The 26,786-nt window shown below is 38.6% G+C and overlaps 1 protein-coding gene across 5 annotated transcripts in view; it reads left to right on the top strand.

Moving 5' to 3' along the window:
- Positions 1–26,440, top strand: part of zgc:158398 (uncharacterized protein LOC568894 homolog) — a 45,197-nt gene extending 18,757 nt beyond the window's left edge. For all 5 annotated transcript variants that reach the window (XM_064297716.1, XM_064297715.1, XM_064297714.1 and 2 more), the window contains 4 exons: positions 8,092–8,236; positions 25,031–25,178; positions 25,900–26,037; positions 26,282–26,440. In XM_064297716.1, the coding sequence (XP_064153786.1) occupies positions 8,092–8,236; positions 25,031–25,178; positions 25,900–26,037; positions 26,282–26,302 (452 nt within the window). In that variant the 3' untranslated portion in view covers positions 26,303–26,440. The remainder of the gene's footprint in view (positions 1–8,091; positions 8,237–25,030; positions 25,179–25,899; positions 26,038–26,281) is intronic.
- The last annotated feature ends 346 nt before the right edge of the window (positions 26,441–26,786 follow it).

Raw genomic sequence — 26,786 nt, 5'->3', positions numbered from 1 at the left:
ATTACTTTCAGTTACTTTATCAGTGGTGCAAATGGGATAATTGTTTAAGAATGGGCTTGACAAAGAGGCTATTGCATCCTCTAGCAGAGGACTAAAATACCATGCAAGAAAAGAAGGGGAAGCATACTGGTGGCCCTAGTTCTGGTGTGGTGTTAGTTAATATTGGTTATGTTTATTTAAATAGACACTATGCATAAAATTAATCCACACAATTTTAACACAATTAAATAAATAATGTTTGGGACAAAGACACATTTTTAAATGATTTGGCTCTGTACTCCATAATTTTAGATTTGTAACCAGTTCAGATGTGGTTAAAGTGCACATTCTCAGCTCAGTTATGTAAATGAAAGTATGAATGTTTAGTACTTTTTTGCATGCAATGATTGCTTGAAGTCTGTGACCCATAGACATCACCAGGTGCTGAGTATCTTCTCTGGTGGTGTTCTGCCAGGCCTGTACTGCAGCCATCCATTTTAGGGGTTAGTTGCCTCTTCAGCATAAGAAATTGATGTTCAATTGGATTCAGATCGGGTGAATGACTTGGTCAGTCAATAATTTTTCTGTTTTAAAGTAAAAAAAAACTCCTTTGTTGCTTTAGCAGTATGTTTGGAATCACTGTCATGCTGTAGGATGCAGCACTGTCCGATGAGTTTGGAGGCTTTTTCTTGTACTTGAGTAGATAAGATGCTTCTGTACACTTCAGAATTAATTCTGCAGCTGCTATCAACAGTTACATCATCAATGAAGATGAGTGAGCCAGTACCTGTGGCAGCCATACATCACCAAACCATAATACACTGGCCACCATGTTTCACAGATGAGTGGCCTCCTCACTTTGCTCCTACCATCACTCTGATGCAAGTGAATCTTGGTCTCATCTGTCCACCAGACCTTTTTCAAGAACTCAGGCTCTTTTAGGTACTTCTTAGCTATCTGTAACCTGGCTATCCTGTATTAGTGGCTAGTGGTTTGCATTGTTTCCATGGTTGGCATAAGTGTTCTGTAGACAGTAGTCACTGACACATCCATGCCTGCCTCCTGAAAGAGTGTTTCGGATCTGACGGTTAGATGTTTGGGGGTTTTTCTTCATTATGGTGAGAATTCTTCAGTCATCAACTGTAGAGGTCTTCCTTGTCTCGATACTAAAAGCTGTCTTATACCTGCACTAAGGAAGCAGTTGAACATATCTGACTAATGAGAACCATCTGTGGAGCCTGTTACATCCCAAAAGCCAACACGAGTTCCAATAACCGGGCGCAACAACGGACAACAACACAAATGCCACAAACAAAACAAAGTCAAAATCTATGTATAGTAACAAAAATATAATATTTGTTACGACCAATAAGACAAAAAACAGAACACATTACCATGTATAGGTTAACAGGATGATTCAGGTAGAAGACAGACCAGAGCTAGGCTACTCTTCATCTAAAAGAAAGCACCGTTCTAAACCTCACTACCGGGGCAAAGCAAAAGGAGTGAGTCTTCCGGCAAACTTTTTCCTGCTCTGGCCTAACCATCTAAAAACGTGTTAAAACAAAGAAACTGCCTGACCACCTGCAACCTACAACAGAAAAGTACCAAAACAAAACATAAACAGACAACAAAATGTGGTAGCAGCAGCAACACAAAAGTAAAGGGAGTGTTAGAAAGGCATCAGAGTCAAAAAGGAGTCTCTCAAAAAACCCATTCAACCGAGGTGTCTTCAGGCTTTATCCAGTTGACTTAGGTGGATCCAGGTGCGCATTGGCAAGCAATCAAGCCCCAATCAGCTCCAACTGCAGGAAAGGAATTAACACATGCACACGGACTCACAGAGCAAGGGAACATAACAAGCCATTTGTCCCAAACATTATGGTGCCCTGAAATAGGAAAAGTGCTGTAATTTCTACATGGTGAAACCAAATAAAAAAACATGTATAAAATACCCTTTAACCCGAAAATGAGCTGTGGGGGTTTATTTGGATTCATTCCATGTTTTTACTGTACAATGTTCAATCAATCTGGTCACACTATACAGTTTGAAGATGTTAAATCTCACAGTTCTATCTCTATAGACAATTATACAATACCATTGTTTTATCGCCAACTGTTCCTTATTTTGTAACCTTGGGGCGGCAAAATAGACTTGGGGAGTCCTGGTGCATTTTGGGAATCTACAGACAACTAAAATCATGATAAAGTCCTTATAAGGCCACACGAAGATGAACCCGCAAAGTTTGTCCAGGTGAGCTGCAGTGAGCATCTAGAAAACATTTCAGGGAAACATTTCAGGGAAACTCGATTTACAGATTGTAATCGGGGTAAGTGGAAACGTACGTTAATTTAATTTTTGGTTGAACTGTCCATTTAAAAAAAAGAAGGCTTACAATTACATTTATGATGCAACAACAACCCACTGTCTTTTAAAAAGTCTTAATGTTGTTACTAAATATTGACCTAATTACTGCATTAGAAACCAGTATGTAATATAGGAGTGCATGTGGTCTCTGCAGCATACTATCACATATGCATGATTAGAATGTAAAGGACTGAATCTTTTAAAGGTGATACAGTAATACCCATCAGAATATTTTCCACTATGATATTGAAGAAGACCATAATTATTTTCACTCAAATGTCGGGATGCGACGGTGCACTGAACTGACAGTACGGTTCGTATCACGATACAGAGCTCACGGTACGGTACAATCTCGTCCCCAGAGGGCGTGGCTTTATTCCTCTTGCTGGTAGGGAGGAGAGTGGGTACGGTATGGAATAATGGATAATAAATAGATAATAATCGAACATCACTTTTAAATGTGCTGGTTATTTTCAATGAAACAAGACTTTTTTTTTAGGCTACATGTCTCAAAGAAGTACTATTTTATCGACTACATTTTATGAGAAAACGATGTATCTACTTAGCCAACGTAGGCCTATATCAGATAGCACTTTCTCTTTCAAGCAGCCATTAGAACAAGTCGCGGTAAAGAAATCAGCATCCAGGGCTAAAACAACCCATTTTTCGGTACGATTTTTCGGTACACTGGATTGTTTCACACCCCTACTCAAATGAAGAGGGGAATGCTTAAATTTTAATGGGGTAGCTTTGCTAACATTGGACAAATACAGATGTTTGAAAAACATAGTTGACAATACTTAGACTATGTCAGTTTTCTGAGTTATTAAAATTAAATGACTGGCTTATAATAGGTATTAAAAGTAAGTGTTCTGGACTAACTTCTGGGAGAATGTGAAACGACACAATAAGAGGGCCACCTGAATTCCAAAGTAGGATAAACGGTACAAGAATTTGGAAAACCGAGAATTGTCAGTTATCACCACTGAGACTACTACTGCCATCAAGAAGACCAGTAACTGGATATCCCCAGGAATAGGTGGAATAGCCAACTTCTGAATCAAGTACCTGCCAAATATGTAGGAGGACCTTGCGCAAGTATACAGAAAAATTAAGAATAAAGAAGAATGCTCTAACTGGCTCATGCAAGGTATCACCTATCTACTTCCAAAGAATGAAGAGACCCAGGACCCAAAGAACTACTGCTTGCCAACCATGAATAAGGTCCTCACCTCCATTATCACTGAGAGGATTTATACATTCCTTGAGAGTAAAAACTTCTTACCCGCAGAACAAAAGGGGTGGAACAGAGACATTTATGGATGCAAGGACCAACTTCTCATCAGTAAATCGATTATAGAAGAGGTCAAATCAAAAAAAGAAGAACGTGACCACTGCTTGGATCAGTTACAAGAAGGCAGTTGCAGCGTGCCACACTTCTAGATTGAGAGGAGATTGGAAATGTGTAAGATCTGCTATATCACCATCAGGTGTTTTACCTCTGGGCGACATGACTCAGGAGGTAAGAGCGGTTGCCTGGTTGCCAGTTCGATCCCCCTGGGAGTGTCGAAGTGACCCTGATCAAGACACCTAACCCCTAATTGCTCCCAACGAGCTGATTGGCACCTTGCATGGCAGCCTTTCGCCGTTGGTGTGCAAGTGTGTGTGAGTGGGTGAATGAGAGGCATCAATTGTAAAGCGCTTTGGATATATAAATTTATAGATAAAAGCGCTATATAAATGCAGTCCATTTACCATTTAGAAAGAGCATGAGGTCCTGGAAGACCACCCTTAATTCCCACTATATGGGTGGGTCACTAACATCTAGACCAATCAACATTAAATGTGAGATCTTCTAAGGAGATTCACTCAGCATTGCTCATCTGCATTGCAGTAGCACCACTTAGTACTTTGCTCAATAACAGCAGTTATGGATGTTGCAACATGGCAAATTGTACAATCTCTTCTATATGAATGACCTGAAGACTTTTGCCAGAGACGACAACCAGCAAAGTGGTATTCTCACCCTCATCAAGACCTTCAGTGCTGACATCAAAAGAGATGGTACACTGCTGCGCTAATTGCTGGACTACCTGCAATGTGATTGGCTTTGCTACCTGCGTTGTACAATGCAATTGGCTTAGTGACAGGTGAAGCTACTTGCTCAGCTACATGCTTAGCCGTTGGTTTTGTTACATGCATGGCTCTTTGTTTGGCTACTCACATAGCTACATGCTTGGCTATTTTGGCTGCTCACTTTGCTACATTTTGGGCTACTGATATTATATATTTTAGCTTTTGACTTCGCTCTTTGTGTATGCTTCTGTTCTCTTAGATGAGAGTTCAATGATTTGATGTTTAGTTTGGTCCTTTTACATAATTTTGTTCCGGTGCTTTGCAAATTGGTAGTGTAATTGCAGTTCTAAATAAAGTCTGTGTAAAGTTGTTTGTCAATATTCTAAGAAGCCATTTCTTCCCATTCCTATAAGTACCCTGAGTGCAGTTAAAAATAAAATTAAAGTTGATTTTAAAAGATTTTATCTGTGGTATCACAATTGAGTGATATGTGAATATTGATACAATGGGGAGGCGGTTTTACACAAATGCTGCCGTTTATATAGCTCACTAAACTATTACTATTATGGTAAAGTGGAAAATTCTGATGCTATCGGGTGCATACCACTTCTTTGTTTGGAATAACAAAACTACTGTTGTCATATTTCGCCTGATCTGCGTATCATTTGCAATGGGTTTTGTCTGAAGGGTCTATACTGTATTCAGTGCTTAATACTGTACTGTGTTTAATGTGTTCCTCTCCAGCTATTCTTTGATTATTTTACTATAGGCTACCATGTTTGGCTACTACTGGAAAATTTAAGGCTGACCTAGAATTATGCTATAAGGGGTTGCAAGAGTATGATGCTATTTGGTAATGTACCGATGCTTTAGGAAGCGTTATTACCGACAAAATTACATTATCAAGTTAGCCTAAATAAGTGCAAGACTTAATTACCAATGTGTAGTTTTCATCCAGCCATTTGATGGTGTTTCTCAATATCAAAGAGCATTTACCTAATGTTTGATTACATGGCCAGACAATGGCGAGGTTCATTTAACATAAGTCAGGGTGCAGAGAACATGAAAACCGAAACTAAAGGATGAAAAAGGTGTACAAACAAAAGAAAGGAGCTCAATCTGTTAGGAGCCACTGATCATCCTTACATACCTAAAATAATTTCTATACTGAACAAAAATATAAATGTAACACTAATCAATTTGGAAGATTTTATTGAGTTCAAAGATAATAAACATAAATCAGTCTACTGAAATAGATTAATTAACCCCTTAGTGCACATGCCAAATCTGGCCAATCCTTGCCCATTTAGGGGGTACCCTATTTAAAGCTTTATAACTCCAGATGTGAACACCACAGAGACTTGAAAAATAGCTTAAATGAAGCAAGACATTTGTACCATTTACAATACCGACTTAGATTAGTTTATATGCATACATTTGGAAGAAATAAGTCGCTGGGGAGGGCCGGTCTGCCTGCTGGTTTTTGTTCCAACGAAATACCCTGGTTCACTCATGTACTTGAGCAGAGAATACATTTATCATCTGCAGCTATAGCTGATGCTTATACAACTTGGAGTAATGCCAATTATCATTAACTGGAGCACATACACAAATTCCCCTTTCACACAATACCCAGGGTTGACATGGGATATTGAGCACCTGTTCACAACCTGCATTTCACCCATTCACACCACACAATGGTCACGGGTAAAAACCTGACCTGCTGTTCATACAAAAGCCAGGTCCACACGTTTACTTCAGTACATGTGACTGCTGAGCAGGTTTGTTGCTTCATTAACCCCTCTGTGCAAGCCCCCTAGTGGTCAATTCAGACATTCATTGCTTCTGCAACCAAACTGAGTAGAAACAACAAACTTGGTTTAGCTTTATTAGTACACGATACACTACAATGATACTAAATACAGAGTTACTGAGTGCCACCATTGTCACGCAGGTCTCACAGCAGTCTCATCTGCAACTATACTCCCCAAACGTGACACACTGGACAATAGTGCCCATCTGGTAGTTCACAAAAATATTCTTTCCACACCAAAAATTTTTTATGTTAGTTTTTGGAAGATTTTACTAATTTTGCCAACTCATCAGTGTGGCTAAAGCAAATTCTTTAGGGAGTGGGTCTGAAAAACAGGAATCATGAAGTCTAGCTAGTACATACAGTATACAAACATGCACGTATTACGTTGTGTCATATTTTTGATATTGCTGTATATTTGCTTTGACCATAAGCAATAACGGTTAACCTTTGCTAATGCTCAGCACATTTGTATTGGGGCTAACTTACAGCCCTCGCTGTTAGTATGGAATGGAAATGGAAATACTCCTTCAGATTCACTGTGTGATGATATGTGCTAGATAAAAATTCCCTTGATCATAATGGAAATATGTCATCCCATTCCCATACAACAGAAGATGTCATACTGTAGAGTATAGATAAACATACAAGTAGGAAATACTTATGTATGTGTGATACAGTGTGTCACAATGGTTTTGAATTATTTTTCAGTGTGATATCAATGTTTTATCTAAATCACCATAAAGGGGCAAATGTATATGCTTAATAATGGACAAAACACATTTTCTTCATTTTTGGTTTTGGACAGGTTTTTGAACTCCTAGAAATCTTAGATCCCTATACTGATGAAAAGATTCATTCTCACTTAAAAATGATGCAAAAGTGAGAACACGAGTGTGCACTGCTGACTTTTTGCTTCATACATCTTTAGCAGTTACCCTCAGATTTAGCATATTTGTGGTCAAGGAGTTCATGATCCAGGACATATAGTTTTACCTTCTACATATGGGATCTCTCAGTATTTTCGTTTCAAACTGAAGGACAGCAACATTTTTTGCATTTTCACCAAGATAATTGCATTTCTGGCAATTAATTTCCAACTAAATTATTATATTCTAAATGGTACAACTGTCTTGCTTAATTTGAGCCTTTTTCTACGTCTCTGTGATGCTCACACCTAGAGTTATAAAGCTGTAAATTTGGCATCCATGCGACATAGTTAAGACAAGAAAATTATATTGTACCCTATGTGAAGATCCTATTTTGGATTACCAATACATTGTGCCAGTTTAAGTAGTATGTATTAACCTGTTTTGTGTGAAGGTAGCTAAGCTATGGATATTTAGTATGTGAGCTGCTAAGGTTAAGTTTGCTAGCTTCCAATGTCACTCAAAAGAGCTTTCTTCCTACTGAGTATTAACTAGGTAGATTGCTCCAACCTCCTGCAAATATATTTGTCAGTTTAACATTTGTGATTGTTTGAATTTACCTAAAGCCTTTCACTGATGTTGTGTGATTTTGTGTGATCAGCATGCCAAATACTCTAGAGTGTAATATAAAAAGTCTTGTCTGCTTTGAGATGGCACTATATGTTAAATATAATACTCTTTTTTGGACAGTTTCTTGTGAGAAATTTATGAGTGTCAGAAGTTGAGAAGAGAGCGAGTGAATAGAGTCAGAGAGGAGAACATCAGATACAGAAGAGGAGGTAATTAGACAAGTTATAGAGCCCCAAGTGAGACTAATTAGTAATTGCATACTCTAAATTCATAATTCACAGCATTTTGAGTTTTTTTTTCCTGTGGAGGTCTCCTTTATGAAGTATGTGGGCTTATCTCTTTCTTTCCATTTAAAGGTTCTGCTGGAAACGAGTCTCTGAACTTGACACTGCTGTTCTACTCTCAGCCTGAACTGATACACAATGGGTTGAGTGGCGAGACTGGATCAACATTTACATGCCTGAGGGTCACTGCGCCTGCATACATTCTACCTCAAACTCCGTGAGTCATTCATGAAGATTTTCCATTCATAGCACAATGTATTGAGTTATGGTAGGTAGAGGAAAACTACAGGTAGTGGCCAAAAAGTTGTAAACACCAATATACTGTCATTTGCTACCTGATTAGGCTTGTGTGCACCACCTGAAGAGCCACTGTCTTTGGTATAGAATCTACGGGCATGTCAGATTCCGCAGGAGGGATAAAGTAACATTCTTCTACGAGAAAGTCATTCAGCTCATGCCTAGCAGTACAAAACACTCATTGTTCCTGGAACTTCACAGGGAGGCGCACTGGGCATGGCGGCTGAATTTTGGTATTTTCGAGTGTACTATGTGTACCGCTCATGGCGCACGGCGCAGGTGGAAAGTGGGCTGGATTAGGCTGAATATATTATAAGTGGGTGTGCTGCAGCTGAATTCAATAATTGCCAATGAAATTACCTATTTTCATTCACATTAAGAGCCTGCGTACTGCCAATGTCCATGATCTACCACTACAATCGAAGATGAGGATTCACTCATCAGAAGAAGCCTCTTCCAAGAGGAAACTTACATTCTTGTGCCGGAGGTGCAGAATAGGGCTGTCACTTTTTCCAAAAATTGAGTTCAAATGAATCCCATTAAGAAGAGAAATTCATTTGAATTTGTTTGAATTTTCTACAGTTAAAATTTCAATAAAGCACTACTTAAATTTGCCATGAAACCTGTAGCTATAGCTATATTGCTTAACTAAGAAATGATGACAATAGTATCTGGAAAATTTTATTAAACAAAATAGAACCAGGGAAGATCATAACAATGTCAATGATGCCATTGAAAGCAAGAAAATGACTCAGTAGGTCAGCTTTTGCTCAGACAAAAGAAAAAAATTCTAAAAAATAATGGCGTGGCCTACTTAAACTAAACTGAACAAACTAAACCCCTTTGGAGTGGCAAAAAGTGTCAGCTTTTTGAAGGTTAGACAGTTGCTCCTTGCATATGTTGCATATGTGCCTTGCAAAATGGCACTCCTCAGGTGTGGTGAGTTTCCATTTGGAATTTATGGCCTACAGGCTACAAGGATAGTATGACCCACACATGAACTTTAATTTTAGGCTACCTAATGGTATACCATCCAGACAAAACAATAACATAGCTTGTTGTTTATCAATCTTTTTCATATTGGGAACTACTATGTTCGCAAAATGGATGAGTACAGAGCGGAACTGGGCTCCTCATTTCACCTGGGCAATGAAACTACAAATTCAATTAATTACATATTTGTAATCACAAGTTTTGATTATTTTTAATTTTTTTCAAACTTTGTTCATTGGATTTTCAACGTAATCAGCATTTATAAAATAATTGCACTTGTAAGTTATTTGGTAGGAGTATAGAACAACACATCAAAAACAGCAATACAATAACACAGGGTAATCACAAAAAAAAAAAATAATAATAATAAATAAAAATAAAAATTAAGACAGAAAAATAAATAAATACATATATATATAATAAAAATAAAAAAGAAACAAAAATGTATTTTGATACGGTTGTTTACAGGTCAACTAGATCAGACAATACAGTCATCCTTAACATCATAGATGTTGTGTATACACATGCCAGCATGGGCGTAAATTACGGGGGGGATGGGGGGGTTGTAACCTCCCCAATAATCAAAACCGGCCAATACAACCCCCCCAAATAATCATATCATCCACCTACTGACTTCCACCTACTGTGACGTCATGTGCATACCCTCTATACATGATAGTATTGAGTAGCCTATTTTGTGGATTAATTGTATTGATACTCAAAGAAAATCAGGGGAAGTTTCCGCCACTGCTTAGTGATTAAAACAGATTTTTCTAAATCGCATTTATCATTTAATCTCCCTAACACAATGTGAAGAAGCTGTGTCACTTTCTAATTGATTAGTCAGATTGTTTGCATGCTTGTTAATCACTGAAAATGAATTAAAACAGTTTGAGATCAATGAATAGTTTAAAGGAAAATTTTCAGCTCACCAGTTGCTGCTAAAAGGCTAAATACTACAGTAGGAGCAATACTTTTTGCTAGACGGCTCAAACATCTGATCATGTCGCCACTTCTCATTGAAATATCGCCTCAGGGCTGTGACGCGAGATGGGTTGCCAGGTTACTGCCATGTAAATAACGCGATAACACAGTACAGACAAATGTTGGGCATCCGCCACTGTGGCGTGTGAGCCTCACAAATTTACCAGCCACTCGCATTTGGCAGGTGTTCATTTTACACCCTGGTTGCAATTATCTTGCTAGTATGAGGTATGACTAGTGATTATTTCTAAGGTATATCAAGTGATTATTTATTGTTAACAAATAATAATTTAGGAATTACCATTAATGCTATGCTTACAGATTGCGTACATTTATGCATACCTATGATTTACATGGCATTCGCAGGAAAACAGGTTATATTGCAAAATCTGTACACCAAGGACAGAAAATTACCACAGAATCTTGTTCAGAACATCTTTGTTCAGGAAGTGATAAATATCCATTTTACTAATACTGGAACAACAAATTGATGCGTTACAAATTTGGTGCTTTTATCACAAAGTGAATGATTTTATGCTATTCCACTGCACTAGGTGAGATATGCAGATCATGTTGTTTTGGTATGTCTCTTCCCCTTAAAATTCATGCGAAACAGCAATTTAACAGCCTTTTTGCAAAAAAAGATCTCCTGGGGGGGCAGACCCCCTCTACATGGGTGGAGACCTCAACCGCCCCAATGTTCAACCCAAAGTTACGCCCTTGCATGCCAGGCCTCTTACATCATCAGAATGTGTCATGTCCAGTGAGGATTTAAAAAAAAAATATATATATACAAATATAAATATACATCACTCTGGAACTGCAGGGAAATGAAGACACTTGACATAAGAAAATAAGGGGGCCCACATTTTAATTTATTTATAGACCCTTGTGTGTTTAATTTTTTCCAACTTTATGCAATTTAAAACTGCTTTAATCCAATGAGCATGTGAGGGGGGTGCAGAGGATTTCCATCTAAGCAAAATTAATCGTCTTGCCAACAAAGTGACAAAGGCAATTACATCCTTATTCATTTTGGTCAGTTGTAATGTGGGTGAGGAAACCCCGATAATGCAATAAAAGGGTCTGGTGCGATCTGTGTGCCACTTATTTCTGAGAGTGTGTTAAAGATTTTTTCCAAAAACCAACGAGAGATGGGCAACACCAAAACGTGTACGTGGTTTGCAGGAGACTGGTTACATCTTACGCAGTTTGGGTTCACATCCTTAAATTTTGGATAATCTTGCTTTGGTCCAATGAGCCCTATGATTGAGTTTACATTGAATGAGACCGTGTTGCGCGCAAACAGAGGAGGTGTGTACCCTTTTGAGTGCCCCCTTTTTCCTCACCCAATTCCTCCTCCCATGAGGATTTAATGTCGTTTAATGAGGTGGATTGTAAAGAGCAAATTTGTCTATTGTCAAGGTACCTTTCAGAGTAGGACGTGGGGTAAGAAAAGTGTCAAACTGTGTTTCACCAGGAAGGGTGGGGAATCGGGGATCCATGCTGTGGACGTAACTTCGGATCTGTAAGAACCTAAAAATATTGTCTGGGGAGACCAAATTTAACTGATAATTGCTCAAACGTAGTAAATGTATCGTTAATATAGAGATCTATAAATTTTTTAATACCGAGACTAGACCATGTTGAGAAAGCACTATCAACCATAGACGGGGAAAGAGCCAGGTTTGAGCCTACAGGAACGGAAAAAGTGGTTGTCTGAAACAATCAATCTAAATTGATTCCAGATCTTCAATGTTGTTTTGACATATTTTTGGTGAAGGAGGAGTAAGGGCCTGTAATGGAGGAGTGAGTGAGGGAAGACAATGATGCCGGCATAGATGAGGCGGCCTCCATCTCTAACCAAACAGGGGGTGGGGATATCTCTCTGCTCTGCAACCAGTACTGAACGATCCTAAGATTAGCAGCCCAATAATAGAACCTAAAATCTGGTAGTGCAAGACCTCCATCTGGTTTGGGCCTCTGCAAAAGCATTGTTCGTATCCTGGGAGTCTTTTTATCCCATATAAAGGGTAGAATTAGGCCATCGACCTTATTAAAAAATGTATTGGGAAGAAAAATCGGTAGGCACTGAAAGGGATATAAGAATTTAGGGAGAGTATTCATTTTGAGAGAATTAATTCTAAAACTATTTTGAGCAATTTTAAATGGCAAGTTATGTAAAGGGAAACTTTTTGCGGCCACATTAAGCGGCATCAATTCACTTTTACTAAGATTCAGCTTATACCCTGATAAGTGACCGAAGGATGTGATAGTGGCAAGGGCAGCAGGAACAGAAACAGAAAAGTTGGATATGTATAATAATAAATAATCCGCATATAAAGATAATTTTTGCTCGTGGCCGTATCTGACTATACCTTTAATGAGAGAGTTGGAGCGAAGTGCTATCGCAAGGGGTTCTATGGCGAGGGCAAACAACAAGGGACTTAAAGGGCAACCCTGGCGTGTTGACCGTTGCAGAGGGAAACATCCTGATTGAATGTTATTAGCCCTGACAGAGGCTTGGGGGATGAGTACAGTCTTATCCAGGTAATGAATTTGGAGCCAAAGCCGAATTTATTTAGAGTCTAAAAAAAGTTTACACTCTACCCGGTCAAACGCTTTCTCCGCATCCAGGGATATAAGGGCCTCAGGGGTGTTGGTGACAGAGGGATTATATATGATATTAAATAATCGTCGAAGATTGAAGAATGAGTATCTATTTTTAATAAATCCTGTTTGATCGGGAGAGATAAATGATGGGAGGACTATTTCCAGACGTGTTGCCAGAAGTTTGGCTAGAATTTTATAGTCAACATTTAACAAGCTAATTGGACGGTATGATGCACAATCAGGAGGGTCATAGTTTTTTTGTTGAGAATAAGATAAATAGTTGCCAGAGTGAGAGTCTGTGGGAGAGTACCATTTACAAATGCATTTCAATTAGAATAGGGGCTATTTTGAAAACAACTCGGCCGAATAGCCGTCAGGTCCTGGGCTTCTCCTGGATTGAAGGGGTTTGACAGCATTAGACAATTCTTCAGCAGTGATCGTTTGCTCTAATTTTTTAACCAAATCGCGACTAAAGGCACAGCAAGGGAGTGGAAAAAATTATCCAATTCTAATACATCCGCTTCATTTTCAGAAGTATATAAAGACTGGTAAAATCTCTTGAACTCATCATTGATCCCCCTGGGGTCTAATGACATCCCGGATGATGTACAAATTTTAGGAATCTGGTGTGATGATGATAATTGACGTATCTTATGAGCTAATAATTTATTGGCTTTATCTCCCTGTTCGTAGTAAGTGCTCCTATACTTGACAAGCAGTTCAGTAACCTGATCTGTTAATAATGTGTCAAATTCATGCTTGCAAAGTTAAACGCTCCTTATAAATATCTGGGGATGGTGAAACGGCATAAATGTCATCTAATTGGGCAATACAGAGTGTTAACACAAATATCTTTTTAAAGTTTGTTCTCATGTGCTGTGTAGGAGATAATTTTACCCCTGATATATACTTTCCAAGTTTCCCAGAGAATAGATGTAGAGATGTTTGGGGTTCTATTTGTTCTTATAAAAAGTCAATTTGATTTGAAACAAAATTGACAAAGTTTTCATCACTGAGCAGTTGAGTATTTAGACGCCAAGACGGTCTCAGGTTATCAACAGTTTAAAAGACTATTTCCATAATAACTGGGGCATGGTCAAATACAACAATTGGATTATATGAGCATGAAGATATGTAATGGAGAAGTCTATCATCTACTAGAAAGAAGTCTATGCGCGTAAAAGTGTGGTGAACCGGTGAGAAAAAAAGAGTATGCTTTTCCAGAAGGATTAAAAATTCTCCAGGGGTCTGAAACTGCATATTCAGACATAAAGGTTCAGACAACCCAAGCTGAGTTTAGCAAGGTAGTAGGTTTAGTGGAGGATCGATCCAAATGTGGGTCTAACCAACAGTTAAAGTCACCGCCTAAGATCAACATAAGGGAGGACATATCGGGGAGAGTAGAGAAAACCAATTTGAAAAAATTGTCCCCATTAGGAGCATAAATCTTAACAATAAGTACATTCATATTGGACAGCCTACCACTGACCATTACGTATCTCCCATTGGGATCGGCGATCACATTAGAACATGTAAAAGGTACTGATGTGTGAAATAAAATAGCCACCCCTCTTGCCTTACTCTGAAATGTGGAATGGAACACTTGACCCGCCCATCTGCACCTAAGGCTTGAGTGTTGTGATATCTTGAGATGAGTTTCTTGGAGAAAGATAATGTGAGCTTTCAATTGATGAAGATGGTAGAGCATCTTAATACGTTTAACTGGGTTATTGATGCCACTGCAATTCCAAGTAAGAAAATTAAAACCATTCCCTCCAGCTGGAAGGGCTACAGCAGGCTGAGTCATTTCTTAAGAGAGAGAGGACGTGTAAAGGACGAGGCACAATGTAAACTAAAGATCTTAGTTGACCATAAGAGTGCACGTTTAAAGGAGTAACATGGTGGTTGAATGTGACACTTGCCAGTTGTCTTTAGGCAACAACAAAACAAATGTGCATAATTTTTTTATTATTCAGTCACTTAAATGTATTTTAAAACGTATTTTTCTAAGCCTAAATGTCCCACTATAAAAGTTCACCCAAACTGTCTGGGCGTGGTAATAAGAACTGTCAGTTAGCTATGATTGACAGACCATGCCCCGTTACCATAGCTACCTCCATGATACGCGCTCATCTTGGGAGACTGAATTTTCACAAGCTAGCTAACTTAGTATATCAAGTATCGACAGCTAAGGACGTTTACTTATATCCAATAATAATTTTTTCTAGCTAGCTAGCCAGCCAAGTTAAGATAAAACCACAACTATAACGTCCTTATGAAAGCAAACTAGCTAGCTAACGTTATCGATATTATTAAATTATGAAAGCAAACTACATAGCTAGCTAACATTAGCTAGCTAGCTATAAATGAATATGACCAACCAGAGATAGTCTAATAGTCCTTAAAAGGCACTCTAATAAGTGAATCTAACGTTAGTCAAATATTTGTATTGTCTTGCCTGTAAGCCAGCGGCACAAACTATGGGTCACGAGTTATCCATTTAGAATGAGCTTTCACAGCAATCTGACTGACTGTAGGGAGGGCAAAACGTAGTTTTAGAATGTCGCCAGTAGTGCATGCGTGTGAGCTGTGACCTTTTTCACAGAAAAGGTTGTTTGTCGCCTTTTTTTTTTAGTTTATTACAGTGGTGATAGAAGTCACAATAATTAAGTGGTGCTGTTCTGTTAGCCTTTACTGATAAACCGTACAAGGTTAATGTGAAGTAGCTAGCACAATCGGACAGCACTGACCCATAAAAATATACTTTGAATGATACTTGCTCAATTGAACGGTAAATCTGAAAAACATTTGATTATTGTCAGCGGCACCGAAATTTTCTTTCACACCCTCAATAAACGGCACAAGTCACAGTAGACGATTGAATTAAACCTTTTAAAGTTATATATTTTCTGTAACGTTATCAATTCTGCTTGGCCACAGTGAGTGAAACTAGGCGATCTGAGCGTATGGTTTCTATGTAAATTACGTCAGAAGGATTCAGCCTTGTTGTTTGCTACCTAAACTTCACACCACACTTGTAGCAGGACGATGTGTCCAGTCAGATTTCTCTACGGGGCGTGGAAAGGGGAGTGGTTACTGTACTTGTGATGCACTAAGTTGACTAACATTCTCGACCGGCTGAAAATAGGACAATAAATTTAAAACGCATATTTCTCCAAAAACAAAGAACGGACATATTTAATACTTTAATCATCGTGTTTCTTCAATGCCTCTTGTGCAAATAGCACATAAAACCGAGAAAGTGTGAAAACCACCATGTTACTCCTTTAAAGAACAACGACAATTGACAAAACAAAGAACATATAAAGACTATATACAAATAAAGAGGGAAAAACCCCTTCCCAAAAACCTCCCTTGCCGAAGCATCTCCCCAACTGAGATGCAAGCAAAACCCTAAATACAAAAAACATTTAGAGCAAAGCATGATAACTCTTACTCTTTGCTACCTGAGATTTGTGACCATTGAACCTGAGTAAACCAAACATGCATAAATTGGTCCCTAGTAGAGACTGAGGAAAACTAGCATCAGTTAAGCGAGGCCAAGGTCAATAAAACGGCTTAAGTGGTAGAACTGCGACTGAACTATGCAAATAGCCAAATATTGACCTTAGAGGCAGTTTGGATCAAAATAAAATAGTAATGATGCAAATATAAAGCAGTAAGGTGCATGGAATAAAGAATTTTAAAAAACATATACAGTGGGCTCCGTAATTATTGTTACCCTTGATAAATATGCACAAAGAAATGCTAAAAAAAATTGCTGAACTAAAAAATAATACAGTTATTGACATAAGCTTTATTTTCCAACGTGTAAACTAGTGTACTTGATTAATGATTCATTGGAATCAACCTTAAATTTTTTAATTAAAAAAAATATTTCCCCAAAAAACAGGTTCCACAATTATTGGCACCCCTGGTTTAATGCTTTGTGAAAACACCCCTGGCAAAGATGACAGGCATGAGTCTTTTCCTATAATTTGTGATAAGTTTAGAGAACACATTTGGAGGGATTTTTGACCATTGCTCCATGTAGAACTTTTCAGAATCATTGATATCTTTGGGTTTGCGACCCTCCTCTTCAGTTCAGACCACAGGTTTTTGATGGAATTTAAGTCTGGAGACTGAGATGACCATTGGAAAACATGGATGTTGATTTCACTTAAGCATTTCTGTTTAGATTTTGATGTGTGCTTGGAGTCATTGTCCTGCTGGACAATCTACCTATGATTAAGTCCTAGCTTCTTAGCAGAGACAGCCACATTTTCTGCCAGAATTTCGTGGTATTTTGCCATTGATCTAAAATAGTGCCCCAGGACCACTGCCAGCAAAACATCTCCAAAATATCAATGACCCACCTCCATATTTGACAGTAGGTATGAGGTTCTTTTCCTGAATGCATTCCTCTTTTGCCGCCAAACATGTCGATGGTGTGTATGGTTCAATTTTGGTCTCATCTGACAATAGCACTCTCTTCCAGTCATAATTCCAGTGAGGTTTGGCAAGCTCCAGATTCTTGGTTTTATTTATTGTGCTCAGTAAGGGCTGTCTTTGTGCCACCCTTCCAAAGAGTTAGTTGGTATGGAGGTGCCATTTTATGTTTTTTTTTAGACTTGTTGACCACAAGAAACAAACCAATCTCTGCAATTCTTAAACAGTGATCCTTGGGTAATTAATGGCCTCTCTCACCATCTTCCTCACTGTCCGTGGGGACACCATGCACTTGCTTCCTCTTCCTGGCAAATTTACAACCGTTCCATATGTTTTACACCTTTTTATTATTGCCCTTACAGTGCTAAGTGGTATGTTTAACCGTTTATGTCTTTTTGCGTACCCATTACCAGACTTGTGACGGTAAATTACCATCGGTCTCTTCTGAATTGACAGTTATTTGGCTTTTCTCATGCTGATGGATGACAAAGGGATTTTGTATGCTTGTTACCTAATTTTTATTCTCTAGTGAAACTGGAAGTGATGGAATGACACAATATAGTGCCTTTAGACTGAGATGAACTAAATTAAGTAAAATTGTATTGCCAATTTCATTTTGTTTGATTTTACTTACAATAATTGTTAGGGGTGCCAGTAATTATGGCACCTATGGTTTTCAGAAAAAAATAGATTACTTAATAAAAAAACATTGAAGCATGAGATGTATTGAAATAAAAGTATATAGTTTTAAGAATATTTAACTTATAAGCAAACAAATAAAAATAAAAATAAACGCACAAAGACCTTTTTAAATAAAAAAATGTAAAAGATGATATTAAATTAAATATATACATTAACACCATCTTTAAGTGTGTGAAATCAAAATAACTCCACACCTTGCTTTTACTCCTTTCTTTTCCAGCCGTCTACAAAAAATTAATTAAAAAAATCAGTTTTCCGGTTTCAAACATATATTTTTATGAATATTATTACTGCTCTACAAATAATTTAAAATCAGTTTTCCGGTTTCAAACATATATTTTTATGAATATTATTATTATTGTTGTTGTTGTTGTTATTAATTTGTTATTATTTCTTAGTATCTATTCTCAGTAAATGAATTATATTTTCTTATTTTATTCCTACTACGTGATCTCAAAGAGTAAGACTTTATCTAGCGAGCTTCCCTGTCCATAAGAATTCGGTGGTGAAAATAACTACAATGGGCTCTGACACACTCGCTCGCAATAACGCATTAGCTATTGACACAGCCTCATTATTTCTTATTATATATTCTCAGTAACTTAAATGAATTATATTTTCTTATTTTATTTCTACTACATGATCTCAAAGAGTAAGACATTATCTAGCGGAGCTAATGAGTGAATCAAGTGTAACGTTAGATTAAATTAAATTGACTGGATGAAATACGTGAAAAAACTACAATGCGCTTTCGTGCAGGTTACCCGCTGTTAATTAATTCACTTCTCCAACAGCAATCCTTCTCTCATGTTATCACGACAAAGCTAGATAACATGGCTTAAAATGATCCACGTTAGAAGTGTTTTATCTGCGTTTTTACTGTCTGGTTAGCCTGCTATGATGACGCGTGACTAGATGACACACTCGCTTGCAATAACGCGTTGGCTATTGACACAGCATCATATAGTAGCTAATATCATTATCTCAGATAAAAAAACAAATGTGTGATGCATTCAATCACCATTTTATTTTGGCTGGTTATTTATTTGAGAATACAGCAATGTCCTCTGGAAACGTAGATCCTACGCTGCTTATGTGCTCACTGCCACTTCATAGAAAACTAAATATACATACCTTTATTGCGGCTATCGAGTCTGTGCAGACAAGTCTTGCAGTGGAGAATATTGGATAAGGCACGAGTGACAAACGTCTTATTACAGAAGTAGCGCGTCAGCTGCTGAAGTTCACACTTAGTAGTAATTCTACTGGATAATTCTAGTAAATAGCAATTACAACGTTAGAACAGACAAGTACAGATAAATAATCAATGTTTTTTTTGTTTATTATACTTATTTAAAAATCGGGACACATCGGCTGCATAACTGCCGATCCCGATGTCGTCAAAAAAGTCAAATAATGGCCGATATATCGGTCGGGCTCTATTATATATATACACACACATACATATACATGCATATCCGCGTTATATAGCATTATAGTGGGGAGTCAACTGTATACTCAGCAACATAGATTGAAAGTGAAAAAGAAAAACAGCATTCAAGTATCTGTGAACCCAGCAAAGTTAGCTTCACCAACCAACCAGCCTGCCAGCCAGCCAGTCTGCCAACTAGCCTGCCAACAAAACCAGCTAACCGACCATTTGTCCCTACAACAGCCATTTTCACGTTTTTGTTGATGAAATTGGCCGCAAGAGCCAGGTCCTCAAATCTGTGTATGGAGCTGTCCGGTAGAGTCAGTCTGAGAACCCCACGGTAGATGAGACCGAACTTCACGCCCGGGCAGCTGCGTAGCTGGCGCTTCACAGCCCCGCAGCTAGTCTGCAAATATCGAGACTCTCCTGCCCTTGTAGAGGAGACGAGATGCTTCCCTAGATCTCTTCAATATGTCATTGCGGATGTGAAGGAAATGCACCCTGAAGACAAACGGAGGTTCTCCATCCCGGGGTTAGCTACGCAGGGTGCGGTGGGCCCGGTCTAGCAGCGGTTTCTCCTCCAAACGGAGCAGCTTCTGAAGCAGCTGGGCCACGAACTCCATCGGTCGTGGGACCTCCACTCCCTCTGGTACTCCCAGAAGACGAATGTTGTTCCTCCGCATTCTACTTTCCAGGTCCTAACATCTGTTATCCAGGTATGCCACCTTATTTGTTAGTGAGCTGACGTTAGCCTCTAGCTCACTAATGCGAGTGCTGTGGTCCGTAGCACTGCGCTCCAGCTCCGATAAAACTTCTCCATGTGTGTCGAGCTTATTCTGTATACTCTATAGATTTTTTAAGCTCGTCTTTGACCAGTGATATCTCTGACCTGAGATTTGTAGAAAGAGAGTCAATTTTACCAAAAATATCGGTTTTGAGGGAGCCCTTCATGGATTGTAGCAGCTCCACAGTCAGTGTTCCCGTGGGGCCGACGTTAGCCGCAGCACCCGATGACGGGGGTGAATCAGGAGAGGGAGCTTGTTGCGGCCTACTTTTGTAGACTCTGTTTTTGGCCGAGTAGATGTCATTTCAAACGTAAATTTCTCAAATTTTGTCTAACTTGTTTAGAGGTCTTTTCAGACGCCTGACCAAACAGAAATGAAATTTAGCAAGATTAAATATATAAATTTGGTCACTAACTCAGGAGCGATAGGGAGACGCGTCCTACATCCTCGGCTTCCAACAGCGCCCCCCCCCCCCACAAGTTTTGATTATTGAACAAGAAAGTGACTGCCGTAGTGCAGACATATCACTAAATAATCTATGGCACCTCAAGCGGAACATCAAGGGTTGATGATTAAATTAGCTAGGGAGGAGATAGCTCATACAGTTAATTAATGTAGTTTGCATGTAGCTATCATTTTAACTACAGTCACATAAGTAAAATGAAAAGATTATTCAAGTTCAAGTTATGTTTGTCATTCTTATTACAGATGGGTATAAGGAAAATAATAAATAAATAAGGAATACAGTACCCCAGCACACAGTATTGAACAGCCATAAACAATTAAAAACAAATAAATGCAGGAATTAACACTATAGATAAAAGAAAAAAGACAATTGCCAATAAATATATGCATTTTGCCTGCTTTGGGGATTAATATTAATAGAAGCCATTAAAATTTGTGCATAATATCAAGTTCAAGAGCGTCTCATTTAGGCGCACGCCGGCCTCAATAACAAGCACAAGCATCGAGGTCAACGATTGGCTGAAAGTTACAACTCAGACTTGTGTCTTTACCACTTCCTGGTTACAAAGTCCAATCAGAGCTAGCCAGAGACGTTTTGGCCAATGGGATGCAGCCAAGGAAACGTGTTCCTTGCGCGGAAACTAGAAGGGTGCTTATTATTGAGGCTGGCGTACGCCTAAATGAACTTGATATTATGCACAAATTTAAATGGCTTATATTAAAGTAATACAGTAATTTTAAACTCCTCAAAAAAAGTTTGGAAATTTGTGTTTGGTCGATCATATCTCTGTTGTCACTGTATTATTAGCAATGTATGTTATCTCATTGGAAAGCCTGTTCATTTCCCTTTACAATGATGTCCTATGTGTAAGGATCATGCATTTGTGGGATGAGCAGCACAGCTGAGGGTGGGGTGGGGTCCCAAGTGAAATGTGCCAAATTTCCCTGCCAATGTCAAACAGTGTATTCTCCTGTTGGTATTGACTCTATTGTTTTGAGTTGTTTGGGGGATTGGATGATTGAACTCTCTATCAGTAACAAGGAACTATATTTTAACTACTTTATTTCTTTATTTATTTCCTTTGATTATGGCATAGTCTGCTTGTTGAAACGTTGTGGTTATCACGTCACTCTGATGGTAAGGTTCAATATGATTGATTTAGATTCAACAGGGCTAGTTGCAATCAAGCCTGGCTGTGTTGTTCAATCTGCTGAATGTAATTATCAATTAACTTTGGTTAATTGGTTGATTGAGTAACTTAGGGGGAAGTTAGCTTTTCACATGGGTGATATGGGTGTTTGATAACTTTTTTCTTTAAATAAATGAAATAATCATTTTAAAAATGCGTTTTGTGTTTATTTAGTTTCTTTTTGCCTAATATTGCATTTTGTCTAAAGATCTGAAAGCATTCACTGTGGGAAGTATGCAATAGAGGAAATCAGGAAGGAGGCAAGTACTTTTTCACAGCACTTTACGTATGTTCCTAATGACCACTTATTAATAAGTGTTTATATCATTTTAGTCACTGCTTGTAGATTATCAGTAGTTTCAGCAGGTAGAAATAAGCGCAGCTGATTAAATTATACATAAGTGCATGCAGGTTTTAGGTGAAATATGCTACTTCTTAAGTGTAAATGTCAAATGAAATGGTAAATGGACTGCATTTATATAGCGCTTTTATCCAAAGCGCTTTACAATTGATGCCTCTCATTCGCCAGAGCAGTTAGGGGTTAGGGGTTAGGTGTCTTGCTCAAGGACACTTCGACACGCCCAGGGCGGGGTTTGAACCGGCAACCCTCCGACTGCCAGACAATCGGTCTTACCTCCTGAGCTATGTCGCCCCTATATGTAGAAACCATTACATTTTTTTATTCCAGTATTTAGATGTTGAGCCCAGATTGAGATCAACTCCTGCACGGTTACACATTTCAATCTTCAATCCGCCAATCAAACTGCAATTGCATGAGAAAATTTGGAGTGAGCTAGAATAAATCCATTCTCATCAAGGAAATGAAAATTAAGAATTAATGCCAACACCTGAGTGCAATATGTGTTCATGCTGGTATCAGAGAGCATACAGTTGAGGCCAAAGTTTACATAAACCTAGGCTAAAGACATTCAAACTCAATTTTTCACAACTCCACACATTTCATGTTACCATACATTTCCTGTGTTAAGTCAATTAGGATATCTACTTTATTTCCATAAGAGGTCATTTCAAAATAATAGCTAAGAGACATATTTATTTCAGCTTTTATGTTCTATATTTTCAGTGGGTCAAAAGTTTACATACACTTTCTTAGTATTTGGTGGCTGTGGCAAACACGCCTGCCACAGGCCACCGAAGTGGCTTTCTTTGGGGCCCTCCAGCACAGAGACACAGGGAGATGATGTTCCAACAGTCCAGATTTTATTAACGAGGGTTTGGCAAGATGTTACAGCCAAAGTGAGCAGATGTAACCCAATCATGACCGAAGCTCTCTGGTGTGGGTGGGGATGGCAGATTTAACCTGTGCGCAGTGATTACCTCACTACGCACAGGTGCAGCCACTCCTGTTCCTGGGTCCAATTAGCCTGGCCAACTATCTAATTCTTAACCAATTATCCAATTGGCCAGGTCTAACTAGCTTGACCCAGGGCAGGTGTGGCTGCTTAAACCAGCCATCCCCACACCACAGTGGCATTGCCTATTAATTGCTTAACTTAAATCAAACACTTGGGGTGGATTTCCGCAAGCTTCTCACAATAGTTTGCTGGAATTTTTGCCCATTCTTCTTGACAGAACTGGTGTAAATCATTCAGGTTGTGGGCCTCCTTGCTCGGACACGCTTTATCAGTTCAGTTCACAAGTTTTTTATGGGATTCAGGTCAGGGCTTTGTGATGACCACTCCAATACTTTCACTTTGTTGTCTTTAAGGCATTTTGTTACAGCTTTGGAGGTATGCTTATAATCATTGTCCTGCTGGACCCAGTTATGACAAAGTTTTAACTTTATAGCTGATGTCTTGAGGTGTTGCTTCAGTATATTTCTAGATAATCCTTCTTCCTAATGGTGCCATCTATTTTCTGAAGTGCACCAGTCCCTTTTCCAAAAAAACACCCCCGCAACATGATGCTGCCACCCCCATGCTTCACAGTGTTTTTCGGATTAAAAGCCTCACCCTTTTTCCTCCATACATAGCGCTGATCATTATGACCAGACAGTTCAATTTTTGTTTCTTCTGACCGGAGAACACTCTTCCAAAAGGTTTTCATCCTGGCGATCACCTGCAAACTTTATTTTGGCTTTTTTATGCCAGTCTGGGAGTAGGGGCTTCTTCCTTGCGTGGCAGCCTTTCAGGCCATAGCGATGTAGGATTCTCTTAATGGTGGATGGACATACTTTGGTACCTGATGCCTCCAACTCCTTCACCAGTTCCTTTGTTGTCATCTTGGGGTTCAGTTGAACCTTTCGGACCAAAGCTCATTCAGTCCTGGGGATTAATTTGTGCCTCCTTCCTGAGCAATGCAGTGTCTGTGTGGTCCCAAAATTTTTATATTTGCATACAATTGTTTGTACAGATGCTCGTGGTACCTTCAGTTGTTTGGAAATGGCTCCTTAGGAGGAACCGGACTTGTGGAGGTCCATCATTTTTTTTCCTGAGGACTTGGCTGACTTGCTTGGATTTTCCCATCGTATCAAGGGCAAAAATGCAGTGGCTTTAAAGATAGGCCCTTAAATACAGCCAATGGTACTACAGGTGCCAATTAATTCCCAATTAACTCCTAATTATGACAATTAGCCAATCAGAAGCTTCTAAAATGCCATTACATCAATTTCTGGAATTTTCCAGAAGAGACAGTGTATGTAAAATTTTGACCCACTGGAATTCTGATATAGTGAATTAAAGCTGAAATACATCTGCCTCTAATCGATTGTTTTAAAATTACCTCTGATGTGAACAGATGAAGAGGATGCCCTAATTGACTTGCCAAAAGAAATGTATGGTAACATGAAATGTGTTAAGTTGTGAGTTTGAATATCTTTAGCCTAGGTGTATGTAAACTTTTGGCCTCAACTGTACATTTATGTTCACCACATCCCAGAAACATCAGAAGAGACCCCATGGATTCTAGTGATTTCCAAGTGTTTTTCTCCATCAAATGGCAGTTCCCACTTCTATTCAGTTTGTTTTCGGGGGAACATATCCAATACATTCTATCAGAGACATATCCAGACTGGAAAATGATAATGCTTTAATTTGCAAAATGTGAATAACTGCTGTGATAAACTGTTTTTAACCTCTTAGCCATCCTCCAGCATGCCCAGTCAGTGACGATCAGGACTCCCCATTGAATGCCATAACCTCAGCATGGAACCAGAACCCCCAGAGCACTTTGGAGTGTTACTGTCTGAAGTTTACCCCTAATCCCAGCCTTACGGTTATATTGTCCCAGGTAAGCACATTTAGGGCACTTAACAAAAGATTATTGGCTACCAAAGGCTGACTTTGTTAAATCCTGTGGTATAGTTTGAACTTGTATTGCAGAGACCTGATTATAACAGATTATGACAAATTGTCATCATTAATCATTCAGAAGTCAGAATGCCTGCCCCTAGTGGAGACATGAATTTCCTGCAATGATCAGCATAAGAATCTTTGGGACTCTTCCAATGCAGACTGAACGACATATCTTAAGACTGCATCGCTGTTCCCCAATAATCTCCACCCCCTAGCACCCCAGCTTTTGTACTTAATTCAGGTTATTATGTTTTTATGGATATAGATTTATTTATCCTTGCTCACCTGAGAATGTTGTTTGCCCGGTCTGGCACAGTTGCTCATATAGATAAGATGAATACACTTATGTTCTCTTTCATCATAAGTCCTTCTGAATAACAGCATCTGCAAAATGAGTGCGATTTAATTAAATAATATGGCACGGTTATCTGTCTAAGTAATGCACACAGTCCACATCAGAGACTGATACAAAACAGAACTGCTGTTGACTATTGGGGGTTTGGCCTGTCCAATATTACATATAGAGAATGCTAATCAATTTGTGGCTCAAGAGTTAAACATTATTGAATATAAAATCGCAATTACAGTGATATAATGGTGCAGAAATAAACATTCCATTCAATTCATTGTGAATATCAATGATCTGTCACCTGTAGGAGGAGAGGGATTTGGCTGGACACCATTTGATAATGGTCAGTGCTTGTCTTCTGAGTGTATGTGGAGTGCTTTGCTTTCTTGGGAGCCTCCCTTGTTCAAAGTCTCAGAGGTACCAAGACAATGGACTGGACTTAAAGGTGATTTTCTTTGCTCTTATGATTTCTGTGGAAGCTGAGCTTAATGTTAATGTTACGTGTTGTGATTTAATTTCTGTTACCTTTTCCTCAGACATTAGACATGTGGCTAAACTCTATGTACAATGCTGAAGGATTTGATGTTCCACAATACATTCTATAAAGTAATTTGCCATGTGAATATATTTAGATTCTGTAAATATGAAAATATTCCCTTGTGTGTAACTGCTGTTTTTTTCATTTTCAGGAACCACTGATTGACTCCTGAATTTGTCACTTGCTCTGTTTAATTAATTTTTTTGTTGTTTGTCAGAAAACTGAAAAGGATGTATATTAATACACCATAATGCTATGAAAGGAAAGAATGCAGCAAAGGAAAATAAAGTTAGAAGGAAACAATACATAATTTTGTCTTTGGCCGATTAAAAGCAAAAGGATAGGAATGCTGGATATAAAAAAGGTAATGTACGTATAGCAGTATATTGTGGTATGCAGACATTTTTATGTTTATGGCTGTGGTTGAACTGAACTGTTGAACTGGGCATACATGAAAATATTATTTTACCACCAAAAATTTATATTCCGTAGTAGCCACAAGATAAACCCAACAATAGGCGAAGGTATGCAAGTACAGCTGTGAAAAATGCTGCTCACTGAACACTGATATAAACAAGAGGAATTTTTCAAAAATTATATGTATGCCATATGCTGGCGTCGCTCCGAGTGTACCTAATTAGCAACTGAAAACCTGA

Source organism: Anguilla rostrata, chromosome 10 (assembly GCF_018555375.3).
Source record: "Anguilla rostrata isolate EN2019 chromosome 10, ASM1855537v3, whole genome shotgun sequence".
NCBI lineage: Eukaryota > Metazoa > Chordata > Actinopteri > Anguilliformes > Anguillidae > Anguilla > Anguilla rostrata.
This window is presented reverse-complemented; position numbering and strand designations above follow the sequence as displayed.